At 39.4% G+C, this 24,590-nt stretch overlaps 2 protein-coding genes across 3 annotated transcripts in view; one reads left to right on the top strand and one right to left on the bottom strand.

Annotated features, from left to right (window-relative positions):
* Nucleotides 1-14,824, top strand: part of LOC102235584 (arf-GAP with GTPase, ANK repeat and PH domain-containing protein 3) — a 150,117-nt gene extending 135,293 nt beyond the window's left edge. For both annotated transcript variants that reach the window (XM_023334876.1, XM_023334875.1), the window contains exons 17-18: nt 9,490-9,745; nt 11,343-14,824. In XM_023334876.1, the coding sequence (XP_023190644.1) occupies nt 9,490-9,745; nt 11,343-11,567 (481 nt within the window). In that variant the 3' untranslated portion in view covers nt 11,568-14,824. The remainder of the gene's footprint in view (nt 1-9,489; nt 9,746-11,342) is intronic.
* Nucleotides 14,825-21,036: 6,212 nt separating this feature from the next.
* gbx1 (gastrulation brain homeobox 1) lies at nt 21,037-23,807 on the bottom strand. The gene is made up of 2 exons (XM_005807576.2): nt 23,166-23,807; nt 21,037-22,091 (listed from the first exon to the last, which is right to left on the bottom strand). Exons 1-2 carry the CDS (start codon nt 23,614-23,616, stop codon nt 21,574-21,576), a joined length of 969 nt encoding a protein of 322 aa, XP_005807633.1. The 5' UTR covers nt 23,617-23,807; the 3' UTR covers nt 21,037-21,573.
* Nucleotides 23,808-24,590: the final 783 nt, after the last annotated feature.

A 24,590-nucleotide genomic window follows, 5' to 3' on the forward strand; every position in this document is an offset into this window, starting at 1 on the left:
ATGTCTGTTATGTCAGAGATTTTATCCTTCACCGTACCTACTGCTCTCTTTTTATAAATCTAATGTTTCTGCTACAGTCTTCTTTCTCTGTTCACTTTAGCAGCTTGAAAATAAAACTCCATGAAATGCAGTGGCATGTCTGACACTGTTTTGCAGTTGCCTAATGAAAGTCAGGGTTGTGGCTTAACATAAGAGTTCTTACCATGGGAAGTTTTTAAAAATATGCGTACTAATGAACAAACAACACGTTTGTTTATAAGAGCATTGAGATTTCTCATCATAATTGGCAAAGATATTTCCTTTAATTCTTGCATCTTAACCAAAGGTTTTTCTGTTTCTGAATATATTTCTGTCCACAGTTTCCCTTCCTCTAAGGTACCCAGATAACAATCTGGTAAGAGGATTGTTGTCTCTTGTTGACTGTTGAGACCCATCGTCCCAGTCTGACTAATGGTCTGTTGTGTGGCGGTGCAGGTAATTAAGCACACCATGATGGCTAAACCCCACCCAAACAGCCAGGCCCCCAGGTCCCAAACCACAATGTCATATATCCATCACACAGACCTGGGTCATCACTCTGTCTGTCGCAACAAAGATTGTCTACAGGGTCTAGCTGATGGCATTTGAGCTTTGTAACTTTGCTAAGAGAAGAGAAAAAGCAGAAAAAGGTTGGGGTTTTTTATACTAATGCAATTGTGCAAGTACAGCTACAGGAAGAGTTTTTTTTTTTTTTTACAATTTAATTTGTTTATATACCATTGGGTTTGCGTATGAGCAAGATTATCAGGATTATATTTGGATTTAACTGACGTTGCATCAATCAAATTGTTTTTCTCTTTTATTGTATTTTTGTTTTTGTTTCTAGCTGACTCTAGAGATGTGCCAATCAGTTGACTAGAAATCAGGATCTACCACAAGATAATCAGCATAATTTATTTATAGCTTTATTATTTTTAGAAAATATTTTAATTTGACAAGATTTCAAATATTTCAAATTCTATGCAATCAGAGTCTTAATGCCAACAATATATTTGGCATGTTGAATGGTCTCTAATAATCTCATGTGTACATTTTTACTGACTAAGATGCTAAAACCTACGGAAAATGTCATTTTAATAATGGAAAAGAAAGAAAAAAGCATGAAAAATTTGGTTGAGGTTATCACCTCAGTTTTCACTAATCACATAATTTCTCTATAGCAGCCTTAATTTTTTTCCCTGTATTTATTAAATGCGTCAAAACCAAGAATTTTCTATCTATATCTGCATAAGTTGAGAGCACGTAGTTTGATGAACAACGCATAAGTTACAGGCTTATGCGTTGTTGCAGAAATGTTCTACATAAGACTGAAATATCAAGGAGTGTGTTGTATCTTCAATCATGAGACTTTTCTGGTGACATCTCGACCATTTGTAGATACAAAAACGCTTCACTTAAAGTGATGTTTTATTTATCCGCTGCTTGCAAACTGCTCGAATTTATCCTCCACTCTCTGGTCAGTTCAGACCTGAACGATGGCCTACAGTTGTTTATTGAGTCCTTTCTGTGTTGAAGTGCTGCACTGTGGACTTGATGAAAGATTATTGATGTTGATTCCTCTCCCTACCACTGTCAGTCCCACGTCACCGCAGGCAGGAAGGTTCTTCACTGTCTAAAAAAATCCGATCCTGTCCCGCAGCAACATCTCCATTAGCTTTTGCTGTCAAACAATAAATCTCATTTGCTGGATAACTAATCTTTAGACCAAGAATATCACTTTAAATATCTTACTTTGCCACTGGTTGGTGAGAAGTTGATGGTTTTGTCCTTCATAAAATCAGGTATATATCAAGTAGGATGAATAAATTCCAGCTGATTGATTTTTTTTTTCTTCTTGTGCTTTTTTTTTCTTTTAACTGCAGTTCACCATAAAAGCGAGGATTTTAATTGTGTCAAACTGGTGACACATAGCAGCTTTGTCTTGACACATAGGCAGGCTTTGTATGGCTACTGACTCTGACTAAACATTAGTGACACCTAATCTAAACGATTCAGTAACTACCTGAATATCAACTTGGTGTCTGATTGAATGTCTCCTGCAAGACTAGTTTTACCTCTTGCATTTTTGAGATTTAACTTAAAGGCGCTCATCCACAAGATTGGTTTGGCTTATGATATTCAAGATCTTAGGAACTCGGTATGTAAATTTGTTATACGCAGATCAGAACAGCTGCTGAATTATAGTTGAACATTAGGATGACTATATGCTTCACGATGGGAAAGTTGTTTGAAAAATATTTGCATGTGTGAACTGACCACCTGTTTTAATAAACTGTGTTTACATGGTTTGAATTAACTAATAAACTCCATGAGTGTCCATTGTTAACTTTTTTCAGCTGGATACCAAAAATGCTGCCATCCAAAGGTACTTAAATGTGGGTGAGGCTTCTTGTTATATTGAAGCTAGTTAAATAAGATCTCTCTGTGAGTCAACTTTATAGGATTCAGGGCATCAGTTTTTTTAAAACACATATTTTTCTGAGCTGATGATAGTTTACACTTACTCCACCAGATTAACGCTCATGCTGAAAGCAATTAGATTATTCTCAAAACACTTACACTGCTTACTTCACTTGTAAGAAAAATGGCTGTTTTCTTATTTTTACTTTACTTTTTATTTTTTTATTGTAACTCAAACCCAGAAACTACCAGTGGGTTTTGTATAACCAGACAAGCAAAATGTTCCTCTTAGTTTCCTTAATTAATAAATGAACATTTACTTACTGATTAGTTTTATTTTTAGAGAAATGCAAGGTAGGGTCATTTCAGAAGAAGGTTCATCTGGCTATGTTTCAGCTGAATCTGGAATGATGAACTTGTTAGTACTTCGTCATCGCTCATCTCTGCAGTCAGCATATTACATGGGAGCTGTTCGTTTAATTAGCACCCGCAAGTCATTGTGTTTTGCACGTCACCTCTAATTGCTTGGCAGGTTTGTGACAAAAACAATACTGGATATTATTTTGATGGATATTATGGGAGTGGTCCAACAGTTAGCTTTACCTTTATCTTCCTCTTGCACAAAATGAAACACACGCACAGAAGCACAGACACCAGTTCTCATTTGGGGAGGGGGGTATCCTGGAGCGTGGACGGATGTGGACGGCTATCCCTCATTGATGGGGGGCCTCTCACTGTCACCCTCTGTGGGCTCTGCGCTGCCTTCGGCCACAGGCGGGTAATAGCTCTGATGAGAGCCCTCCACTTTGTTTCAGAAATAATTTGCCACTCCTGCCGCCTGCAGGGGCTGCGTGGTAATAAAAATGAATCACACCACTAACCTCTCCAAACCTGGTCCCTCTGTCTGCTTTAACCCATTCTTCTCCAGCTCTCCCATTGTCCAGTTGTGCTGTTTGCAAAGGAAGTCCTGTAAACACAAAAGCATCTGCAAGAGTTATCTACAGTAACTTCTGCTGTTCATAGTTGCCCCTGAACATCGGACAGAGCTTCCAGGCTGTTCACAGGATACAACCGTTGAAGCGGTTGTACCGTTGAAGCCGTTGAAACGTTGAAGCGGCAGGACTTTTTAGAGTAGTTGGCCTCACCAGGAACCCTGGTGGAGGAAGACTAATTAATTAAGACAAATGAATGACTTAGTCTTCCTATGTCCTCTGTCCGCTTTCTCTTTCTAAATGAAAGCCACAGGTCAGTAATTATCCCTGTGTGGGAGAAGTAACACCTTGGTTGCTAATTGCCAATATGCCACTGGATTTCAGGGCCAGGTGGACGGAAAGAAGGGACTGCTTTGTTATACAGCATAGACATACTGAGCCATGCAATTTATACTCACCAAAACTCCTAAATGAGTTGTTGAATTTAAACTTAGCATCAGAATAGTAAAAAAGTAAATCAATTAAATTACTTAGTGAATGTCTTGTGGTTGTTTGTGCCAGACAGGCTGGTCTGAGTGTTTTAGAAACTGTCTTTCTACTGTCCTACATGGTAGGGCTCTTGGGTTTACATAGAATGCTCTGTTTTTCAGAATGCTCTGAAAAACAGAGCATTCTATGCACATCTAGAGAGCTGTTGCTGAGTGGACAAAAATACCTTGTTTGATGTCAGAGGTCAGAGGAGAATAGTCAAACTGGTTAAATGGAAAGACAACAGTACCACAGATAATTTCTTATTACTGCCAGTGTGTACAGAATAACTGAAGCAGATGGAAGGAGACCAAACTTGGTGCCACTCTTTTCAGCAACAAACAGGAAACTGAGGCTACAATTCACTCTGGTTCAATAAAATTGGATGGTAACTGACTGGAAAAATAGTTAGGGATGTTTTCTTGGCACACCTTGGACTCCTTAGAACCAGACGATTATCAATTGAATGCCATTGCCTTTCTAAGTAATTTTGCTGAACATATCTATGCCTTTATCACTACAGTGTACCCATCTTCTGGTGAATGATTCCAGAAGCAATCTCAGATGATCTCAAACTGCTTTTCTGAAGATGACATTGAGTTCTATGTTCTCCAATGGCCTATACACTCACCAGATCTCAATCCAGTTGATCACCTCATGGATGTGTTGGAACAGGAGATGGACATGGATGTGCAGCCAACAAAGCTGTACCAACTATGTTAATATGAACCAAAACCACTGAGAAACATTTATAACGCTCTGTTGAATCTGTGCCTCCTGGATTTTGGGCAGATCTGAAAACAAAAGGGCTTCAACTTGATGGCAAGGTGTTCCTAATTAGGTGGTTGGTGTATGTAGTCTCAATAATGTTTGGAAATTAAAATAAATAAAAATATCAAAAAAACAAAGGATTTAAATCTGTCGCTTCATATGTGCAGGACTACATGAAGCAGTCCACACACTTCAGCAGGCCATGTGTTATCATCCCCTCAGCTTTGTATGTGAGGCAAGGGTTCAGCAGGGGTTAACAGCATGAGCGTTTAAGAGTGTTAGTCTTGCTGGCACAAAAACAGAGCCACTCCATCATGAGGGGTCTGACAACCTCATTAATGTCACAATATATTCAACTCATCCCTCTGCCTGCCTTTTGGCACCCAGATGCTCTCCCGCTGGCAATTCTATAGAGCTCAACAAACCTTTTGAGTTCTGGTCATCTGTTCGGGCTGCACCATGGAAGAGAGACGGGCAAGGAGCATCGACTGAACTTGTAAAAATATTTGTCTTCATTCTTTTTGGAGCTGGTATTCTCAGAGCAGAGCAAAGCTGGTCTGCACTGTTACCCACTGGACCATGGGAGGCCTTATTTAGCACTCTTAGTGGAGCGTTTACTGTGTTGCTCCTTCATTTCTCGCCCTTAGCAACCTTTGATGCTTTGGGGCCCCAGCTTTTTCCTTCTGTTGTCTGTGTTTTTTTTTTTTCTCAATCTCTGTCATTCCCCTCTCACCCTCCCTTCTTGTCTTTCTACTGCTCTTCCTCACTCTCTGCTCTTCCCTCCCCGTGGTCTGTGGAAGTGGAGCTCCTGGCTGCATGGGAACCAGTTCTATAGAAGTCCTCCACCCCCACTGCAAAGTCTGTTCAAGCTGGTCCAACCACAGCCTTCTCCCCCACCCCTGGACCAACTCCCATCGCCCCTTTCACCACCAACGCCATTTCTTTCCCTTTCAAAGCATTTATTTGATGTATCCACAGTGAATGTGGAGGCTCGTGAAGAAGAAGGAGGAGGAGCTAGAGAAGCTTTGATAGTTGTGAAGCACACAGTGTGAGTTTGAAAGATGGGCGAGTACTGAGACGGACATCCTCCTCTTCCTATATGGACCAATGCACCTTTATTACAGGCACTTAGATTGGTCATTTTGTGGCATCTCTTGCTCCTCCTACCCCGTCTCAGTTTCTATTCCCTTCCTATAAATTTCTGTTCATCTTTGTCTTTCAGGCTTGACTAATTATCCTTGTTTGTTCCTCTTTATTTGAATTCAGTCATGTGTTCTTGACTCCATGGGCTGGGTTTAGGAGAATCATTCTGCCATTTGCCACTTAATTAAGTCAGGGTCAGAATGCATTGCTCAGCATAGAGTTGGAGGGACAGAGCTCTAATAGAATTATAATAGAAACCTTTTCTCTACTGTTAAAGCTGCCTTTAACTCACCAGACTCTGCATAGGCAAATGAAAAGGGACACCAGCTCAGGACAGGAACCTCATTTCCACTTTAAACTCAGGGAGCATTGTTGATGTTGGCCCAGAATTTCATACACATCAAAGTGAGTGAAAGTTAATCTATGTTTATGATGCAAGATGACTGAAAGACAGCGGAGGTTTGCGGTGAATGTTGTGTGATTGTAGTTAAAAGAGAGGGGCAACACATGTCTTTACTAGGAACCTGAAACCACCTTTTTATCCCCCAAGTAACAGAGAAATTTAAAACAAGTATGTGCTCAGGGCTGGGTGGGGAAATTGGTGCCTATTAGCTTAAAAAACCTGTGTGTGTGTTGTATATGTAGGACTAGCCATCAGCTCAATTTCCTGAATGTTCCCCCATGCTGTGTGAATTCACTCTCCTTTCCCCTCTCCGCCTCCCCTCCTACTTTGTCCCGGCACTTTGACATGCTAAATCTGCTGATTTTATTTTTCTTCCTCCTGTAGTGAGGAAATGTCCTATTCAAGAGTCTCGGTTACCCCCTGACTGTTTAAACCCTACCTCTGTTTGGATTGTTGCTCTGTTCCAAACAAAAGACAGAGGCGGGATTACCATTTTACTTCCTTTCACGTTCTTTCTTTGGCTGCAGCTAGGGAATTTTTACTTACTTTTGCTTCTATCCCTCATGCTCCTTTATTGGGTTAAGTTTCTAGAAAGGACTGTGAATTTGTTGAATTTAAAGCTCAGGATCAGCTGTGAATGAGACCTTTCCTGCAGGTCTTTAGGGCTGATTTTGTTGTGAAGGCTAACAAAGTGTCCTCCGGGCTCCTTTCTGAGATGTTGACGTCTTCTTAATGGCTTTTCTCTGCCTTTTTGTTTCACATCTTGGTGCTAACGTTATGCCTCATTTAGCTCATATCAATTCACTGGGCTCTACAGATTCATCGTGTTATTCATGGTCGACTTTTCCGAAACAAACTGCACACATCAACCCTACTTATTTGTCACCGTACTTAGATTTTTAAAAAGTTGTACATATCGTCCTGAGACCTACCTACAGTTCTCAGACTGTCCTGAATTTGTAAAACAAACATGTTTACAAAGAAATAAGAGTGGAGGGGCAGGACGGCCCCTTCCTGTTCTGAGCAGTCCACTGGCTCTAACGGCAATTGATTTGCTAACAGGCTTGTCCACACATAATGACCGAGTTGGAATTGATGGAGGTCTTACGCCATAAAACTCTGAGCAACTGCAATTGCCCACTATTAGGGATGTATTGTAGTTCCGAATAATGCTATCTTCTGGAAGAAAAGGTTTGCTTTTAGTGTGCTGGGCGAAAAGACTTTCACTTCCACATTTACTATTCATGCCCAAACAAAATGCAACAAAAATTCTCAAAGGTGCCACAAGTTTAAAACTATTTTGAAGTGGGTGTAAATTGCTTCATGACCCTTGCAGCTTTTGTACTTACTCAATTTGGGCTTGGTGCTGATAAGTGTTGATCTTAGGCTTCATCCAAATGGAGACAAGATTTGGTGCATCTGCAAAGGTTATTTGTTGTTTCAGCAGGCACAGCATTTTAGGAGACCACAAGCAATCATTTATGAAAATGGAAAAAAATGCAAAATTCCAGCTGCATGTTTCAGTAACTAAGTTTCTTTTACTATGCTGATTTTGAGTATTTAAATAATTTAGTTATTGAAAAATGTTGTCCTCCAACAAATAAATACCGACAGTAGGTTATTTAAATGTATTCTGATTCAATTAGAGATCATAATATTTCATTGGAGTCAAATGGACCAAACAAGGTTTACAACCCAAAAAAACAGAAATTAGGATAACGTTTACTTAAATTATCATCACTTTGCACCATTTTTATGGGTACTAATCTCCATTTTTGGGGGGGTTTGTTTGTTGTTTATGAAAATTTTGCTGTGCATATTTTACATCGTTGTCAGAAAAAACTTAATTCTGTAATTCTGTGCTTGACTTCTAATTGGGGGAATATAATCTGACCATAGGCCACATTTTAGACAACCTGGTTTTGATTAAAGTATATTCATGTATTAGAATCCCCCAAGTAAAAGCATAGACCTAAATTCACCTGAGAATCTGTTGGATGTTAACAGATCCTTTTGATTCAATTTGACTGTTTCTGAAGTGATTCTGCAAAGTAGAGGAGCTCAGGCACGCTGAGAACAAAAGCACACTGCAGTTTAAAAATAAAATTGAAAAGCAGTTACCATTTTCCTTTCCATCCAGAGTGTTGGCTTATCACATAAAGTTACAATAAATTATTTTGAATGTGGAGGTCCAAATCTGTTGTTTTAGCAATTTCAAGCCAAGTACATTTTCACCTTTTATTATGATGAAATACAATTGAATTGAGTGAGACTGTCAGGTTGTACATGCTGCTAAGCCTTGGCCCGTTGATAAAGAGTCCCACGAGAGCCTTGTCACTCCAGCCAGCGTCGCCGCTTTAACTGATTCACACAAACCTTCTCCTTTCTGTCACTCACCCACAAATCCAAACAACAGCCTCTTTCTGCTCCCCTTATCAGACCGACTGACAGGGTCACCAGGTTAGCACCACACTGGGCATGCTCAGTCATTCACTTATTGATATTGATTTTTTTTTCCGTCTTCTTCTGATTTGAACAGTTTGTATGTGGGCGAAGAATGATATTGGGGGTCAAGATGGAAAGCAAAAGATAGAATTCTGCCTGCTGATAGAGGACGAAGCCTTCTCTCCATCGCCATTCTCCTTTGCAGGCTGGAGTGAAGGAGCCCCACATCCAACCGTCTCTTTCTGGCTGCCATTCAGCCCCATCGATCTGACTCAGAGCCCAGCTACCCCAAGGGAGCCTGAGGCCCAGAGACACTTCCTCTTTTGTGGAGGAGATCCACAGGTTCAGACTGACAGCCGACAGTGCTGATAAAAATATGTCCCCCGCCTTCCTGTATTGTCTACAGCAGACATGCTGTTCAAGATGTGTAACCTTTAGAAAGCTGGCCGAGCTCGAGCCGTTATGCTGACGGCCGTAATCAGTGGAGGCTGGAATGCTGCCCAAAGCATCACACCCTTTGGCATTCTCTGATCTCTCCATCCGATCTCACTGTATTATTTCCCTGTGTGGTATGCTGTGATAGTGAAATCACTTTCCTGTGCCCTAATAATTTAGAAATGTCACAATACTTCAGTGACTCTCATAGGCCAATTACTGTAATGCTTCCCCTGTGTGTCCCCGCACTTCGATTTGTACATGACTTTGCCTTTAAATCATAGGCTCTAAATTATTTTGAAAGTTCTCTACCCAAGGTGTGAAATTGCTGATTGCATGTCTGGCATGTCTCACCCTGCCTGACCTGAAACCCCCGCTGTCTTTCCTCTCCAGGGAGGAGAAGGAGCGCTGGATCAGAGCCAAGTACGAGCAGAAGCTGTTCCTGGTCGGGCTGCCTCAGTCGGATGTTCCTCTGGGGCAACAGCTGCTCCGGGCAGTGGTGGAGGACGACTTGAGGCTGGTGGTGCTGCTGCTGGCACACGGCACCAAGGAGGAGGTCAATGAGACTTACGGTGATGGAGATGGACGCACTGCGCTGCACCTCTCGTGTGCCATGGCCAATGTTGTCATCACGCAGCTGCTCATCTGGGTGAGTAGGCTCAACTGAGCTTGGTGAGGAGTGGGGGGAAGGGCGTCCAGCATTGGTTGGCATTGGATTGACCTTTTGGTTTACTTCTGAAGATGTGATTGTTCTTTATTTTTTTAAGTTACCAGTTTGAATTAGAATAAAAGCAGGTCAGGCCAACACTAAGGAACAAAGGACAAGTTTTTGTGTTCTAAGAACACTGTTTGTTTACTCCAAAATATACACCTTTCTCACCTAAAAGCAGTTGGTGTGCTTAAAAAAACGGAGTATTTGACTGTTGTCGTAATTATTTTTCTATAAATGTTCAAGTTTAGTTAAAAAAAGTGTTGAAACCTTTAAATGTTTTAATATTTTGACTTGCTTTAAGAATTTTTTATGTATTTCATTGGGGTTTTACTGACAAGCACACATCAGTGCATAATTGTGAATTGAAACAAAAAAGACATGAATTATGATGTGGCTTGTTTTTCTGCTGTTCCCCCTTGAATTCTAACTTTGTCAAAGCACTTTTTACTGCAGTTGGAGCTGCATGTCTTTGAGGGTTTTCATACCAACTTTGCACATCTGGAAGCTGAAATTGTTGCCTGTTTTTGTTTTCTTCAAAATACTTCAAGCTCAGACTGAAAGAATAAGGCTAGGGTTAGCAATGGCAATTGGTGTTTTTGCCCCAGAACAAGATCATCCAGTCCGGCCTCTGGTCTTTTTGGAGTCTCTGACTGGAATTATCCCTTGTTTAGCTCCAAATATCCTGATATTAACTCTGACTTGCTGAAGAAGGTCTCCCCTCTGCCACTAGCTTGCAGTGTTACTTATTTTTCCACACACAATATTTTGCATGCAAAAAGTTTTATTTTCATTTGACCAGATCACCTTTTTCCACATGTTTGTTGTAGGAAAAGCTGCTGGCTAACTCCAAATCCTTATTGTTTTCATTTAACAATGACACTAATTTTTGTAATACAAAACTTTTGTCCTGTTGCCAGATTCTCCCATCTGAGCTGTCAACATCAATTGCCTTTAATGTGTTGTACTTTGTTTTTGAACTATGGATTTATTTTTAGAGCTTGAGAATTTATTTCATAACCTAGCCTTGTATTAAACTTCTCCACAACTTTATTTCTGACCATTCTGGTAAGATTCTGGTAAGAGTTGCACAATAAATCAAATCATAATTGTCATTACATCTCCAATGCATGTTGCAATGCACCCTGCTTGGATGCAGTATTTAGTAGACTGTAATATTTCAGGTGCAGTGAGTTGGAATTTTCCTTGCCAGTGTCGATAAAACATTTTTATCATCTGTGTGTACAAGAGCATATTATCAGCTTGCAGTTTTTTTTTTCTTCTGTCAAACATTGATTTGGGGTATAGGATAATGGTATAAAACGGTAAAACAGCATCATAACATTTGAGCCGAACTCCACTGGCTCCATTTGGACCTGTGGGACGCTTGTGGACTGGTTTAAATAAAATAATTTACTCAGGTTGACCAGGTAGGGAAATACAAAATCCTTGTAGGAATTTGGAGAAAACATATTGAGGTTAGATCAAAGGGTGATGTACAATCAGAATCAAACTTTCCTGTCATTTTCTGTCGCAGTATGGTGTGGATGTGAAAAGCCGAGACGCTCGGAACCAAACGCCGCTGTCCTACGCCCGGCGAGCCGGGAGCCAGGAGTGTGCCGACATCCTGCTGCAACACGGCTGCCCCAACGATTCCAGCAGCTTAAGCCCCGTCCCCACGTCCAGTGTGAGCCTCCGCAATCCCAACATCAACAACAACAACGCCCAGTGTGAGCTCAACCGCAGCATCAGCATCATGTAGAAGCCAGAGAAAATCTAGCTGCAGACAACAAGAAAAAAGAAAAAAGCACCCAAACAAGAAAAAAGAAAAAAAGCACCCAAACCCGCCCGTGTGTACATGTACTTCCTCTGTTTCACACTGTGTAACCCAGAATCGGCACCAATGGAGAGATATCAGGTATCGAGTTACTGGAGATATTCCACTGCGCTGCAAGCTTGGACATTGTACATTTTTAAATATATTTTATTTTTTATTCCTTTTTTTCCTCCTAATTTTATTCAGTCTTGGTCTGAAATGATCACGATCAGCTTTAAGATTTATGTTTTTGAAGCCTCAACCAAACAGATTACTTCCTTCTGCATTTATACCATATAGAAAAAGCATATCCTTAACACCCAAAACATTTCCTACTATGTCGTCCTCTTCCCTTTTGTAACGGGAACAGAGAAATATAATGAGTGTGAGTCAGAAAACGGCTTCAAATTTTCAAGCTTAAGCATCAACACGCAGAACAGTAAAAAAGTAGTTTCTACAAGTGAGAAAACACTGACGCAGGGAGAAACTTAATCTCTCATAACAGTGACTGTTACAGCTTTCACAGTGATGTATGTCTTCAACACTCTGTCATATACAAAAGCAAAGCAATTATGGTTAAAGAGGCCAAATGATTTCGACACTTAATTCACAGGGAAATGGATTTGGATCATCATAGAAAGAGCTGATTGCAGAATTCCTATTGGATGAGAGCGAGTCATTTTCTATGGCACAATCTTTCAGTAAACGTGTCCGTGACTATAAAGGAATTAAGGGCCATGATGTTTTAGGACCATTAAGTTGCACTGCTTTGTGAGTGTGCCTCTTCAATCAAAATTCATTCAGATTCAAAGGTTTGATTGAAACTGTGAACTTCTACCATTATGATCTCTTTGTTAGAGTTATTATTTCTTTTAAGATTGAGTGGATTATGTTGGTAATTGCTTCAGAGATTCAGACAGTTTAACAGCACAGGATTCTGGGAGATCGGCTGATAGATGTAGAACTGGTACTCTAGAGATCATATCCGCTATTATTGCTGTGAAATACATATGTGGTGGGGTGTGTGTGCGTGTGTATGACTGAACATCTGCTTCAGGGGCATTTCTGTGGAGAAGTCATAAACATTAAGTAAAAATTTGGGAACATAACTGGGTTTCATTGTACAGATATCTGTAAAAAGTAGTTCATGTTCCTTTGCCTTATTCCTACTTGTAGTCTAAATGAAAAAAATGACCCCTGTCCTTTTCCTTTAGCATTTCCTATCCTTACATCATGTGAGCGTAAAAGCTGGGAGACAACAAAATGTATTTATGTGACTGAAGTAAAGGCGGTAAAAGGGATTACAATCAGAAAGAGGTTAATAGAGGGAAGTTTTTTTCATACAACTGTGCAGTATTCTACAGATTTTTTTTCACCTGGTTTTATCTGGTTTGCAAATTTGTAAGTATTTTATTTTATTTAATTTTTTATTTTTTTGGTTTACAAAGGCAAAAATATTTGTTTACAGGGCTAATAACTACATTATACCTTATCTGCAATACTCATGTTGATGCTTTATGGATTTTAACTTTTCCCAATTTTTTATATGGCCAGAAGAGGATACTTGCAAGAGGAATTATTTGACATTTTTGTAAATGTGCTATGTTTTTTATTCAAAGTTGATGTAGGCAAACAAAAGAATAATAATTAAGAAATTATCAAGCTACATTTTGAGATGCAAAAAAACATGCACATCCAACAATACACCTCATTCACCAATACAACCGTGTTATGTACCGTGTTATGTCTAATAAAAATATGAAGTTGGCAGCAAAGAATCCTTAACTGGTACTGTTATCCATGGAGGAAGCCTGCTGACACTTGAATCTTGCACTACTTTAGTACAATGTTTTGAAAGAATTGATGGAAAATAGTCTGTAGCAGAAATGTCTTCCTTTAAAATAAATAGCATTTGAATTAGTAGAAATGTGAACTTGTGAGTTAGAACTTGGATACTGGTCCGTGTGAGATCCTCATATTATCTTGACCTTGAGTAAATTAATATTTCTTAACAGCCGATTGTGTCATAGTTGCAAACCGATGAAAGCTGTAGCAGCCTTCTTTTACGGCAGGAAAACTCCGGTCAGTGTGGCATTTTTCTCTGACATCTCAACAAAGGCCATTTAAACCTTAAGAACAGAATAACTTCAAATATTTAGATGATTTTTGACACCTTAATATATCATGACACTGATAACCAGCACATACCTGGTAGAAATGCTGTGATTGCTGATATCACCTGCCACGTTCTAAAACCTGAAAATTAACCCAAAAAAGAATTTTTTCCAGTGTGCTCTTAGACAGCTTGAGGACAATAAGTCAAGAGTTTATTGTGTAATCTTGACTTTGTAGTGCCAAAGTTAGTCTATCTGTGTCAGCTTTCCCATTGGATGAGATGGTTGTCCTCTTACATGCATGTTTAACGGCTAAGTGGATAGATTTGGCTTGGCTTCTTTGGCTTTTGGGTACTATTTGGGTACTAACTAGATGCTTTAATGCTACTGGGTACATCTTGTGAAAAAGCACATTTCTGCCAAAAATGTTAAACAATTCCTTCAAGACCTCATAAGTCCACCTGAGTTTTGCTCAAATTTTCAACTTGTACTGTACTGCGATATAAGCCTTATTTCTGATCATTACTTGACCACCTTATTTCACTGAGACTTTTTCATGGTTCAGTGGGATGACAGAAGAGCTCCATATGTACAGCAATTACCCTGACACCCTATTTACATACTGTAGATGATAGAAAGAAAAAACACTAGAATTACCCGCCTGTTTGAAACCAAACAAACAATATGAAATGTATATATTAGCTTAGTGCTTTTATCGAAGGGAAAGCTCCTCTTGGAGAGACAAACTAAACTGATTTTGGTCATCTTGATCCATAAGTTGTTTTTGTTTCTCTTTGAACATATTTTTTAAGGTCCTTCTGTTTGGGTCTTAACATAGCCAACCATCTTTGGTACTTGTGTATAATGATGTACATTTGACATATTTATAATGCAGTATGTAAATATCTTTTTGTGTATTTGTTTTGTTTTGTTTGTTTTATCTATTGTATTTCCTTTTACGTTCAGAACGTGAAACAAAGTAAAAGCTAAAGAGTAACATGTTGTATGCTTGGCTGACTCTTGCCCTATTAATAAACACTCAAATAAAACATTGTAGCCTTCCCCAAAATTTGGGGAAACTGACACATTTTTGTAGTGTTTGCGTTGTTCGTTTATTCTCTGCTGGGCTCTTCTAGATCCTGTAAAGTTTAAAGAAACAACAGTTTACCTGTCATCATCATCAAAATAAGCTTTGTATTGATTACCGAATTTAGGAATGTGAATTAAATATTCTTTGTTTGTTTTTTCCAGAGAACCAACACTTGGGGGAATTTTTAAAATTAAGACTCGATTCTACAATTTTAATTTATTACTTTTCACTGTTTACAACGGATTATAATTATACACAAATATATGCATGTAGCAGCAATGTCCCTGTATTTTTTGTATTCCCTGTATTAAGTTTCACCTCAACTACATGCTTTTTTTTCTGGCTGGAATGTTTAGAAATTGTCATACTGTTTAAGATTAGGACTTTGGAGAAGTAGTTCAGGGAGTTTGAAGTTAGCCTTCAAAATCGTTGTCCTGTTAGAACTTCCAGTTCTGTTCAAGTATGAACCACCAACCAGACCCTTGCTGTTTATTATAAATTAAGTAAAACATTTTTTATTAAGTCCAGGAACGGCCCAAGGACCAGCAATTGTCAAACTTAGCTTATACTGGAAGATCTGGAGCACTAAAAACAAATGGCAAAATAAAATATTTTAATTTAGTACAAGATTTGTCTCCATGAGGAGTGTATGTAAACGTATAAATGGAACTATACATTCAGATGAGTTAACATAAGGTGAGACTTTTTATTTTATTAGTATGTTCTATTTCAAGTCTTTCTCTTTTCTATATTGTTTCGTCACACTGAAACAGCTCACTCAACCTTGTCTTCGGTCACATAACGTAACCTCCTCACTTCCTTCCTGCAGGACCCCCGAGAGTCGCTGAAAGAGGATTAAGATAAAGAGCCAAGCTTAGTGTCAGGCACCAAAACACCTTAGGGAAAACCCAAAGATCCTACTGTTCAGAGAAGTCGACCTCCCACTAATCCAGTTCTTATTTCCTGCTAATCTTGTCTCAGCATATCTTGATCCTCTTCCACTCTGTTGGCCGGCTTTGTTTGTCTTTTATCACCTGCTCATCGCCTCAGTTTGGCTTCTTCCTGCCTCTGTGCTAGCCTAACGCTGTGGAGTCTTGATTTGAGGCCAAGAAAATGAATTTCTTCAATATCAGCATCATTAGGCTCAATTACACATCAAGTTGTACAGGTTCATCTTAATAAATTAGGGTCTCAGAAAAAGTGAATTATTTCAGTAACTCGTACAAGAAAGGAAGTTCATACAACACAATTATTGTGTTTGTTGTATTGTAACAAACACAATAACTGATGCACATCAGATGTTTAGGGTAGTGTCTCAGAAAATTAGAAAATTATAGGACGCATATAAAAACCATTTTCAAATTTTAAAAGTTGTGGCCTACACAATTATTGGGAAAACTGCCAGCTTGACGTGACTACAGCCAGTCATTAACACCTACCACAAAGGTCGTGAGCTACAAAAGTTTGTTGCTAAAGAAGCTTGATATTCACAGAGTCCTGGATCCATGCATATTAAGGGAAAGTTCAGTGGAAGGTAAAAGTCTAGGTAAAACATTCAAATGCAACAAAGAAAAGTGCAGCTTTCAGATGACTGCGACACAAAAACTATTCAAGAGTTCGGGGGAGATTGACTGTGTCTGGAGTCGGTTTCATTTTACTTGGTACCTTCTCACATTCCCAAAAGTACAAACACCTACTTTAATGACCATTGTATCATTGTGTTTAACAGACCATCAAACTGGTCAGACCTAAATCCTTATGTTTATCCATTCTGAATACTAACTTGTCCTTGCAGGGTCCTGGAGTGAGGCAGAATTCACCCTGGACATTACTAGTCCAGTAATGTCCAGGGTGTCACAACATTCGACTTGACTCCAAAATTTTTTTAAAAAATCTTCATATTGTCAACAGAAAAATGAGACACCAGATCCCGCAACACAGACAAGCAGACATGTGCTGACCTTCCCTAACACCTCAGAAGAGTCACAAGCTGATCACTCAAATTTCCTGCTGCAAAAATGCATTAATTCATACAAAAGAAACACTTTAATTGTCATATGTTTGCCAAAATTAAACAAAGTCAAGTGTTTAGTAACTATATCAAATTTAGGTGTTAAAAATAGGTTTACAAGGTCCAAATTTAAATGTCTTGCTCACACTGACCACTTGAATGATTCAAACTTCCTGATATAAATGTTTGTGATATAATTCATGACCATGCTTCCCATTATGACAGACCCCGGCCACTTCAGTTTGTTGTGGCAAGACTGGAGCACTCGCTTGCTTGTGCTGCTGTGTGTTTTGATATTTCATCAGGGCCCCGCTAAACAGTGAGGAGGGCTCTCTGCCGCCCACCTCTCCTCAGACAAATTGCCTCAGAGATTGCAGAGGTGGGTCTGTGGCTGATGGATGGGTACACAAAGACCTGATGAGACCATATTTGCAAACATTAAATCCATATTTTCATAACACCTCCAAGCTGCTTTGCACCAGACCGCTTTAACAGCCTGTTAATGACATGCTCAGTCCACGTTGCGTCAAGGTGTGAATATAGGTGTTTGTTGTTGCTTACCAAAATATTTCATATTTGCCACATTAACCTCCAGTTTCTATGCAGTTCAGAATAATCTAGAATTTTGATTTAATGCTAAGTTCACAAAACTGACCATTACTGAAAGAAATGCAGCCCCTGGGTGAATTTACTAATTAGGAACAAGAAAATAGTCCTGGTTATTTTTGTTCACATGGCTACTAATTAAGATGTTGTATACAGTGTTACGGGGTTTTCAACTCGACCAATGCAATGATGCCTTTATTAATCCCAGTTGCTTTCTTATTATTTAATCTTGACCTTAACTGAGGCAGGATGAGGCCTGCAGCACTTTAGATATTGTTCTGACTTTGTATTGTTCGTGAGTAATTCTCAGGTGAGTTCTTAGAGTAATTTTGGCAGACTGGCCCCTCAGATGGTTCCCCACTGTTCTGTGGTTTTACTATTTGTGGCTCTTGTTGTGGTTTGCTGGAATTCAAAAGCCTCTGAAATGTCTTCGTTACATTTTTCATACTAATATATATCATATCTCTTGTTTGTGGAAAAACACTTTAGTCTTTCCTGGTTTATAATGATCATGTAAATAAGTCATAACTATCAGTTTAATTTATGAAGTTTGAGTTGGAATAAATGAGTGCACCTATTGAAAATATGCTGATTTTTGTTTCCCACAAGTTAAAGTTTTCTTTCTGACTTTAAAATAAAATGTTACAATCTAAAACTATAGTTTCACAGACACGTCTGAATGAAGCTCTGCAGTAATGCAAAAGTGAATAGGCAAATAGCAAACCTATTAATATCACATCTCTTGTTTGTAGAAAAACACTTTGGTCTTTCCTGGTTTATAATGATCATTTTCTTCTAGATATCCACCTAATAAACGACTGAACTAAGTATTAAACAGTGCTATACAGAGTATATATATATATATATATATATATATATATATATATATATATAATCGGTTTCTCATTGAACTTCTTTAAATCGGGGTGTAATCCTTGTTTTTTCACAGAGGTCTTGTTTGATTCTATAGGTCTGGCAGTAGCCATACTGTTTACTCAGGTTATTTTTGGCTGATATTAGAAATTCCTGTTCTAGAACATGACAAAAAACAAAATGCGGTCAAATACTTTCTTGCAGCACTGTCATTCGCATCTTTTTCATTTATCAACCATTCCTGGGATATTTAAAGTGGTCTTTGGGCATCTAAGCTAGCAGAGCCTCATAAGCAGCTCCACATCCTGTTACGTCTTCATCTGGTTTTGCAACCATCAATTTCAGCTCTATCAAGTTTGACCACTGAATTTATTTTAAACTCTGCCCTTTCTGACTCATTTAAACTCACACCTCCACACTAATCTGAATACCATCTCACTAATGTGAACATTTTAGTCCATCTCTGCCAACATTCACCTCACTATCTTCCTCATCACATCCCCATTGAAATCTTTTGTCTTGTATAAAAACAATCCCCACTCTGTTTTCACCAACTTCCTTCTCTTCCCTTTCCCCCTCTTCCCCTGTTGGCTTTTGCCTGCATTTTGCTGTTAATTTGCCTGAGAATGCATTAGATGTAATGAAGGCTGAGGGCCGAGGGAATCCTCCAGGGTTCCATTAATCATCCCCCCTCAGACAGGCAACCTTGATTACAAGTGGCAAGAAATTCATTAGAGCCAGGCCTCTGACAACTCTTATCTCCGCCACTAGATCTGACTCATTAGGCAGCCAAATTAAAGCTATGATGGCCCTGATGAAACTCATCGCTTGTTTATCTTGTGCGATTTGATGCATCTGCCCATACATCACTGTATCCACAACCGCCTGGACCCTCCTAAGAAGTCAGGCCTCCAGTCAGCATCAAGCACTCAACGCCAACTCCGCCGGCCAATAATGAGGTCCCTCGCTGTCCTTTCCCTCTCGCTGCAGGTGGGGATGAGGAAATAGTTACATGTGGAAGGAGCTGATAATTCAATTTGGGAGCCATTTCTCCAGCTTTAGAAGAAGAGCTTGGTACAACTCTGAAAGAATCAACATAGTTAATTTAACGGGGAGGAACAAAACAACTTATAAATGCAGCCTCTTTTCTTCACAGCACCTTGAAAATTACCAACTTGAAGTCAAAGGGTGAGTTTTGTCACTGCTCCTCATCATCACCTCGAAATAGCAGCTGCACTCTGGCACACTATCGTGGAATTGATCGGCTATATTAGTCAGCTCTTGTACCATAATAAAACTTCCCACTTGCTCATCACTCCTTGAATCCCCATCCAAGTGTCACAGTCTTGATGTATGAGGTGGACGGTGAAATAAACTTTACCCAGGTCAACAAAGGCCTGTTATGCTCTGAGGTCACACTATATTTTAAGATGGCTAGCATAATGAGGCTCAAAGAGGAAAAAAAAATCATGCTTTCCTCACTCATTTAAAACAGAGACAATCACTTTGAAAATATCTATGATGAAACTTTTTTATATTACCTGCCTCATGATTATACTTATAAAACTGTGCAGTGAAGTGTTATTAAAGGCATCAGCCTTTCTAGAATGACATTTTTCAGGTAAGCTGGACGCTGGCGCAAAAAGTCTCCATAAATAGCTGTTTTTCTGCTTTATGTAAAAATGTATGGTCATATGCTTTTAGCAACAAATTGTTTCTCAATGGCTGCATTGTGTAGAATAATTAAATCCTTTTTTACATATTTTTCTGGAATATTTATATCTATGCTTTGTTGTTACTTCTAAAGGAGAAAGACGTTGAGGTAAAATGTAACTTTTCACCATAATGACAGGCATTGGTCTTATTTGTAAAGTGATAATTTTTTTTCTTGTTTATTTATATTCAATACAATATTTTTTGTGTTACTTAAACTCCATGCAGTTTTTTTACACATATGTATTCTAATAATTGCCTACATTTCTGAACATTTCAGTGCATTTCAAATCTTCATAAAACAGCTGGATTATAAAATAAAGCATAATCTTCATAAAAAAAAATAACAGTTTCATGTTCACAATGGGATTTTAACGACCATTTGAAGCTCTTGTGGCTAAAATACACTTTTTGAGAAATTACAAAAAAAAAATGTTGCTGTAAAAAGGTGTGTTGCTGTGGGTGCAAATGTAACTGATGGAGAAGTTCACAGTGTGCTGGATGCGCCCTTCCCTAATGAGGATCCATCAGTCCACCAACATGGCTTCCTAAAAAGAAATCAATCACTGCAGCTACTTAAAAAACACTCATCTATGCTCCAGGTAAATATGCCTCTGTAAAAAAAAAAAAAAATTATTTGAAACTTTAGAAGTATGATTTTGGTAATCAAATAAAAACAGCCACTGAGAAATTAGTGATCAGCACTTAAACTTGTCACGCTTTAAAAGTCTGTATATGTATAAATAATAATTGTAGACCTTTAGACCAGTTGAATATAAGCAAAGTATAATAATAATAATAATAATAATAATAATAATAATAATAATAATAATAATAATAATAATAATAATAAATTAGAAGAATAACACTTTGATGCCCGTTTTTTTCACCCATACATTCCAGGTCCCATTTAAAATGTTAGATTTTTTTTTTTTTTACAATCATAAAGTAAGTAGCTCACATCGTACATCTGTTTTATAAAAAGTGATTCAATCTGGATTCCAGTAATTCGTATAAAGCAATTTATTAGATCAATTATATTTTACAGTCGTCCCTTTTTTTGCTCGATATCGCCTCCTTACAGTGTCTTTCTTTTCTTTTTGCCCCCACAAATAAATCTCCATGGTGCTTCCTGCACCTGCCAAAAAGATGTGAAACGTCTCCAGTTAAACATGCAAATGTGGTCAACAAATTGTACTAAACACAAAACAAAACAAAACAAAAAGAAATCAGGGATTTTCTCTTTTTTTTCCCATCAAATGAGGACATGCACATAATCAACAGAACGTTTCGGGCCCTACATATAAATACTTAGAAAATATTTACAGTCACATCTCTTAGTGCCAGTTTGTACCCTTTATATTTACATATTCACAGGACAATAAATAAAAAGGTATAATTTATCTGATTCAGGGCAGATCCTCCCCAGCCTCACCTCTCAGACAAAATAACTGAATCCTCCTACTTGTTCTTCATGCGTTCAAACATAAAGTCACTCGAAGAGTCTGTTCTGATCGAATGTGAATGCTGAGAGGCAATGAAAGTTCACGGTCTGGTCCCCTGCTCTATCTGTTGATGCTGACTCCTCACGGCGAACCTGTTGACGTGCACCGGGATTGGAACGACGATTTTGGGGTTCCTCACCGGCTCTCCCGAGCGGTTGTTGACGTTGCCGGCCTTGATCCGTTTCCACTTGGCCCTGCGGTTCTGAAACCAGATCTTCACCTGCACCTCGCTTAGCTTGAGCGCATGTGCGATCTGCGAGCGCTCGGTCAGGGACAGGTACTTTTTACAGTGAAATTCCTTTTCCAGTTCCAGTAGCTGCTCGCTGGTAAAAGCTGTTCGTCTCCTACGGCTCTTCCCCGCCGAGCCGCCGCTCGGGAGGGACGCCTCCTGTGAGCCGCCTTTCAGCTTGCCCTTCTGGGACAGGCCGCCGCAGTTGTTCCCGTCCGAGAAACTTTCGTTCTCGCTGTCCGCGGAGCTGTCGTCTCTGTCGCTGCAAACTGCGTCCGCTGATTTTAGGTCCAGCTTCTCTTCGTCTGAACTGTACAGTTTGGTCTCACCTGAAAAAGAAGCAAAATATATGAATAAAGCCTATACAGTTATTTCGCTACATGTTCAATCAGTCCGCTTGTTTTTTTTTTTGTTGATGTGGTCGATTATAAAGCCATAAAATTGCAAAGTTAAGGTTTTATCAAGAAGTCTGCTATTGTTCACCTGTTATTCTACTGTTTTTGGTTATGTCCTTCTTTATCGTCAACCCTTTTGGCCAGACCATATGTTACAGTTGTCCTTTATGTTTATGTATAGCCACCATCTGCACATCTATTGAGGAGCCCTGACAGAACAAAAAACTTTATTCCTATTTCCCATGTGTGAATGTTCTCCCTCTCTCTTTTGTCTTTTTAACTTTTTCTTCTTTTTTTGTTATTGTTTAATATTTTTTCTACTTCTCGCTCTATATTGTAAATAATATCACTTTATGCAACTGGAAAGTAAAAAAAAAGGGGGAATTAGACCAATATTGCATAAGTATTAAGGCTTATTTCAATTCGGTTTAAGTTGTGTTTAGCCAGTTCACAATAAATTAAATTTCAAATCATGCTGCAAGATAAACTGATCTAATTCATACCCAATCATATAAAACACTAAATAATAATAATAAATATTTTCAAATGATATGGTCAGAACCAGATCCAATACTTAGCCATTTTAGTTCAGATCATTTGCAATAAGAAAATAGTTTTATGTGCATACACTGAGCAAAGTTCATCAGATGAGTAACATTTCGTCAACTTCAAAAATTATTGATAATATTTTAATACTGTGCTTAATTAATATGGAATTACATGTATAATTATTTTTATTTATATTTATATTTCAAATTTTATTGGACATTTAATGTCTAGAATTCTTCCAAAGAGCAGCTTGGAAAGGTAACTCAGGCCTACATCTATTTTTCTTTTCTGTTTTTTAATAAGAAATATAAAAGTTTTATATGTCCACACAATTTGCTTCATTAGCGTTAGATATATGACCAATCTATTGCTTCTTCGTCGCCTTTAACTTTTACAAAGACTGAATCTGATTGGTTTTAAATACAATTTTGCGTCATAGAGAAGAGGATTCCAGCTAACCTGATATTGTTTGAAAAGTTTCAGAAAAGTTCAGCAGCTCTGAACCCTTGTCCCGGCTGTGCAGCTCGTCAGAGTGCGGACTTTCCTGCCTCCTCGATCCGGGATCGGCTGCGCTCAAACGAGCACCGGGCAGCTCCTGCGGCGGATAGAAGCTGTCCGGAGGGTCCGAGAAACTCGGCATGGTCGTGGTGAGAGCCACCATTGACGGAACCCCCTGTCCCAAGCTGGCGCAGAAAGTGTTGGTGAGTCGCCCCGCAAAGGAAGCCAAGGGCGCAAGGGGAGGTATGCCAGAAGAGAGGGGGGAATGGGATAAAGCTTGCGGGATAACCAGAGGTCTGTAGGGCATGAACATAGGGTAGCCGGTGTAGAGAAGGTGTCCCGGTCTGGGTTGAGGGGTTCCAATCAAGGAGTCGATGGAAAACGCCGTCCCTTGACCGCCCGGTCGCTGCATGTTTTTCTTTGTTAGGGGGAAAAACTTCACAACAAATGTCCTCTCCTCTGCGACGGACAAAACTTTCAGTCTAACCACAGAGTGAAGTGAAAGTAGATCCTCTGCTGGTGTGTTGTCATCCCTGTTTCTCCTGATATCTGCGCTCGTTTTACGCGTCTGTCAGCCGGGGCCGAGGCGACACCTTTCCCCTCTCTTATTCGTTACACACTGAGACATAAACACACGCTCTCTCTATCTTTCTATCTACCCTCTCCCCCACCTTTCTGCGACTCCTCCTTCCCCAAGCCCTCTCCGATGCGCACCGTGTGAGTGCGCGCAGAAAGAGAGGACGAGAGCGCATTGGTTATCATCTGCAATACAAGAGGAGTGAAAAGGGGGGTGTTTCCCTGGGGACTCATCCATCTTCCTCAAATTACGCTTCATTTCCTTATTCAGCCTCTGACTTTTTGGCCGTCTTGAGAGGCGGTAGTTTCCCAGTGGAGACCAAATAGAAGAACCGCACCCCCCCTAACCACCACCACCACTTTTTTCTTCTTTATTTGCCAGGTTCACCATTGACTGCGAAACGGTGTGAGAGACTGCTCCAGCCCTTCCCCTTCTATAATCGTTGACCACACCAACCCAATCAGCTATTATTAATTTTGATTGATGATAAGTAATTACTCTAGATGCAAGGGACAGCGTCAAAACAACGCGGTTTTTTTCTCGTTTCTTTGGGGGGGGGGGGGGGGGGGGCATTGGGGCATCATAGAGGCTGGAGGGAGGAGAGGCAGATGTTTCTCTTAAAAAACACAATGCGCTCGGCTTCAAGAGAAAAAGAAGTGCCCTGCAACAATTGTTCCCCGGAGAGAGGTGCTCTGTGCGAAATTAGATCCAAGTAAAAGACACTTATGCGAGGTCAACTACGGCGTGGACGCGGGGGCACACCGGCCAAAGTCAAACCAGGGTTATTTGAACTGAATATGACGAGAACT

Source organism: Xiphophorus maculatus, chromosome 6 (genome assembly GCF_002775205.1).
Source record: "Xiphophorus maculatus strain JP 163 A chromosome 6, X_maculatus-5.0-male, whole genome shotgun sequence".
Lineage (NCBI taxonomy): Eukaryota > Metazoa > Chordata > Actinopteri > Cyprinodontiformes > Poeciliidae > Xiphophorus > Xiphophorus maculatus.

Coding starts and splice junctions, on each gene's coding strand:
- gbx1 (XM_005807576.2), bottom strand. CDS start 23,616: ATGCAGCGACCGGGCGGTCAAGGGACGGCGTTTTCCATCGACTCCTTG. Junction 22,092..23,165: donor AACTTTTCAAACAATATCAG/GTTAGCTGGAAT, acceptor CTTCTTTTTCAG/GTGAGACCAAACTGTACAGT.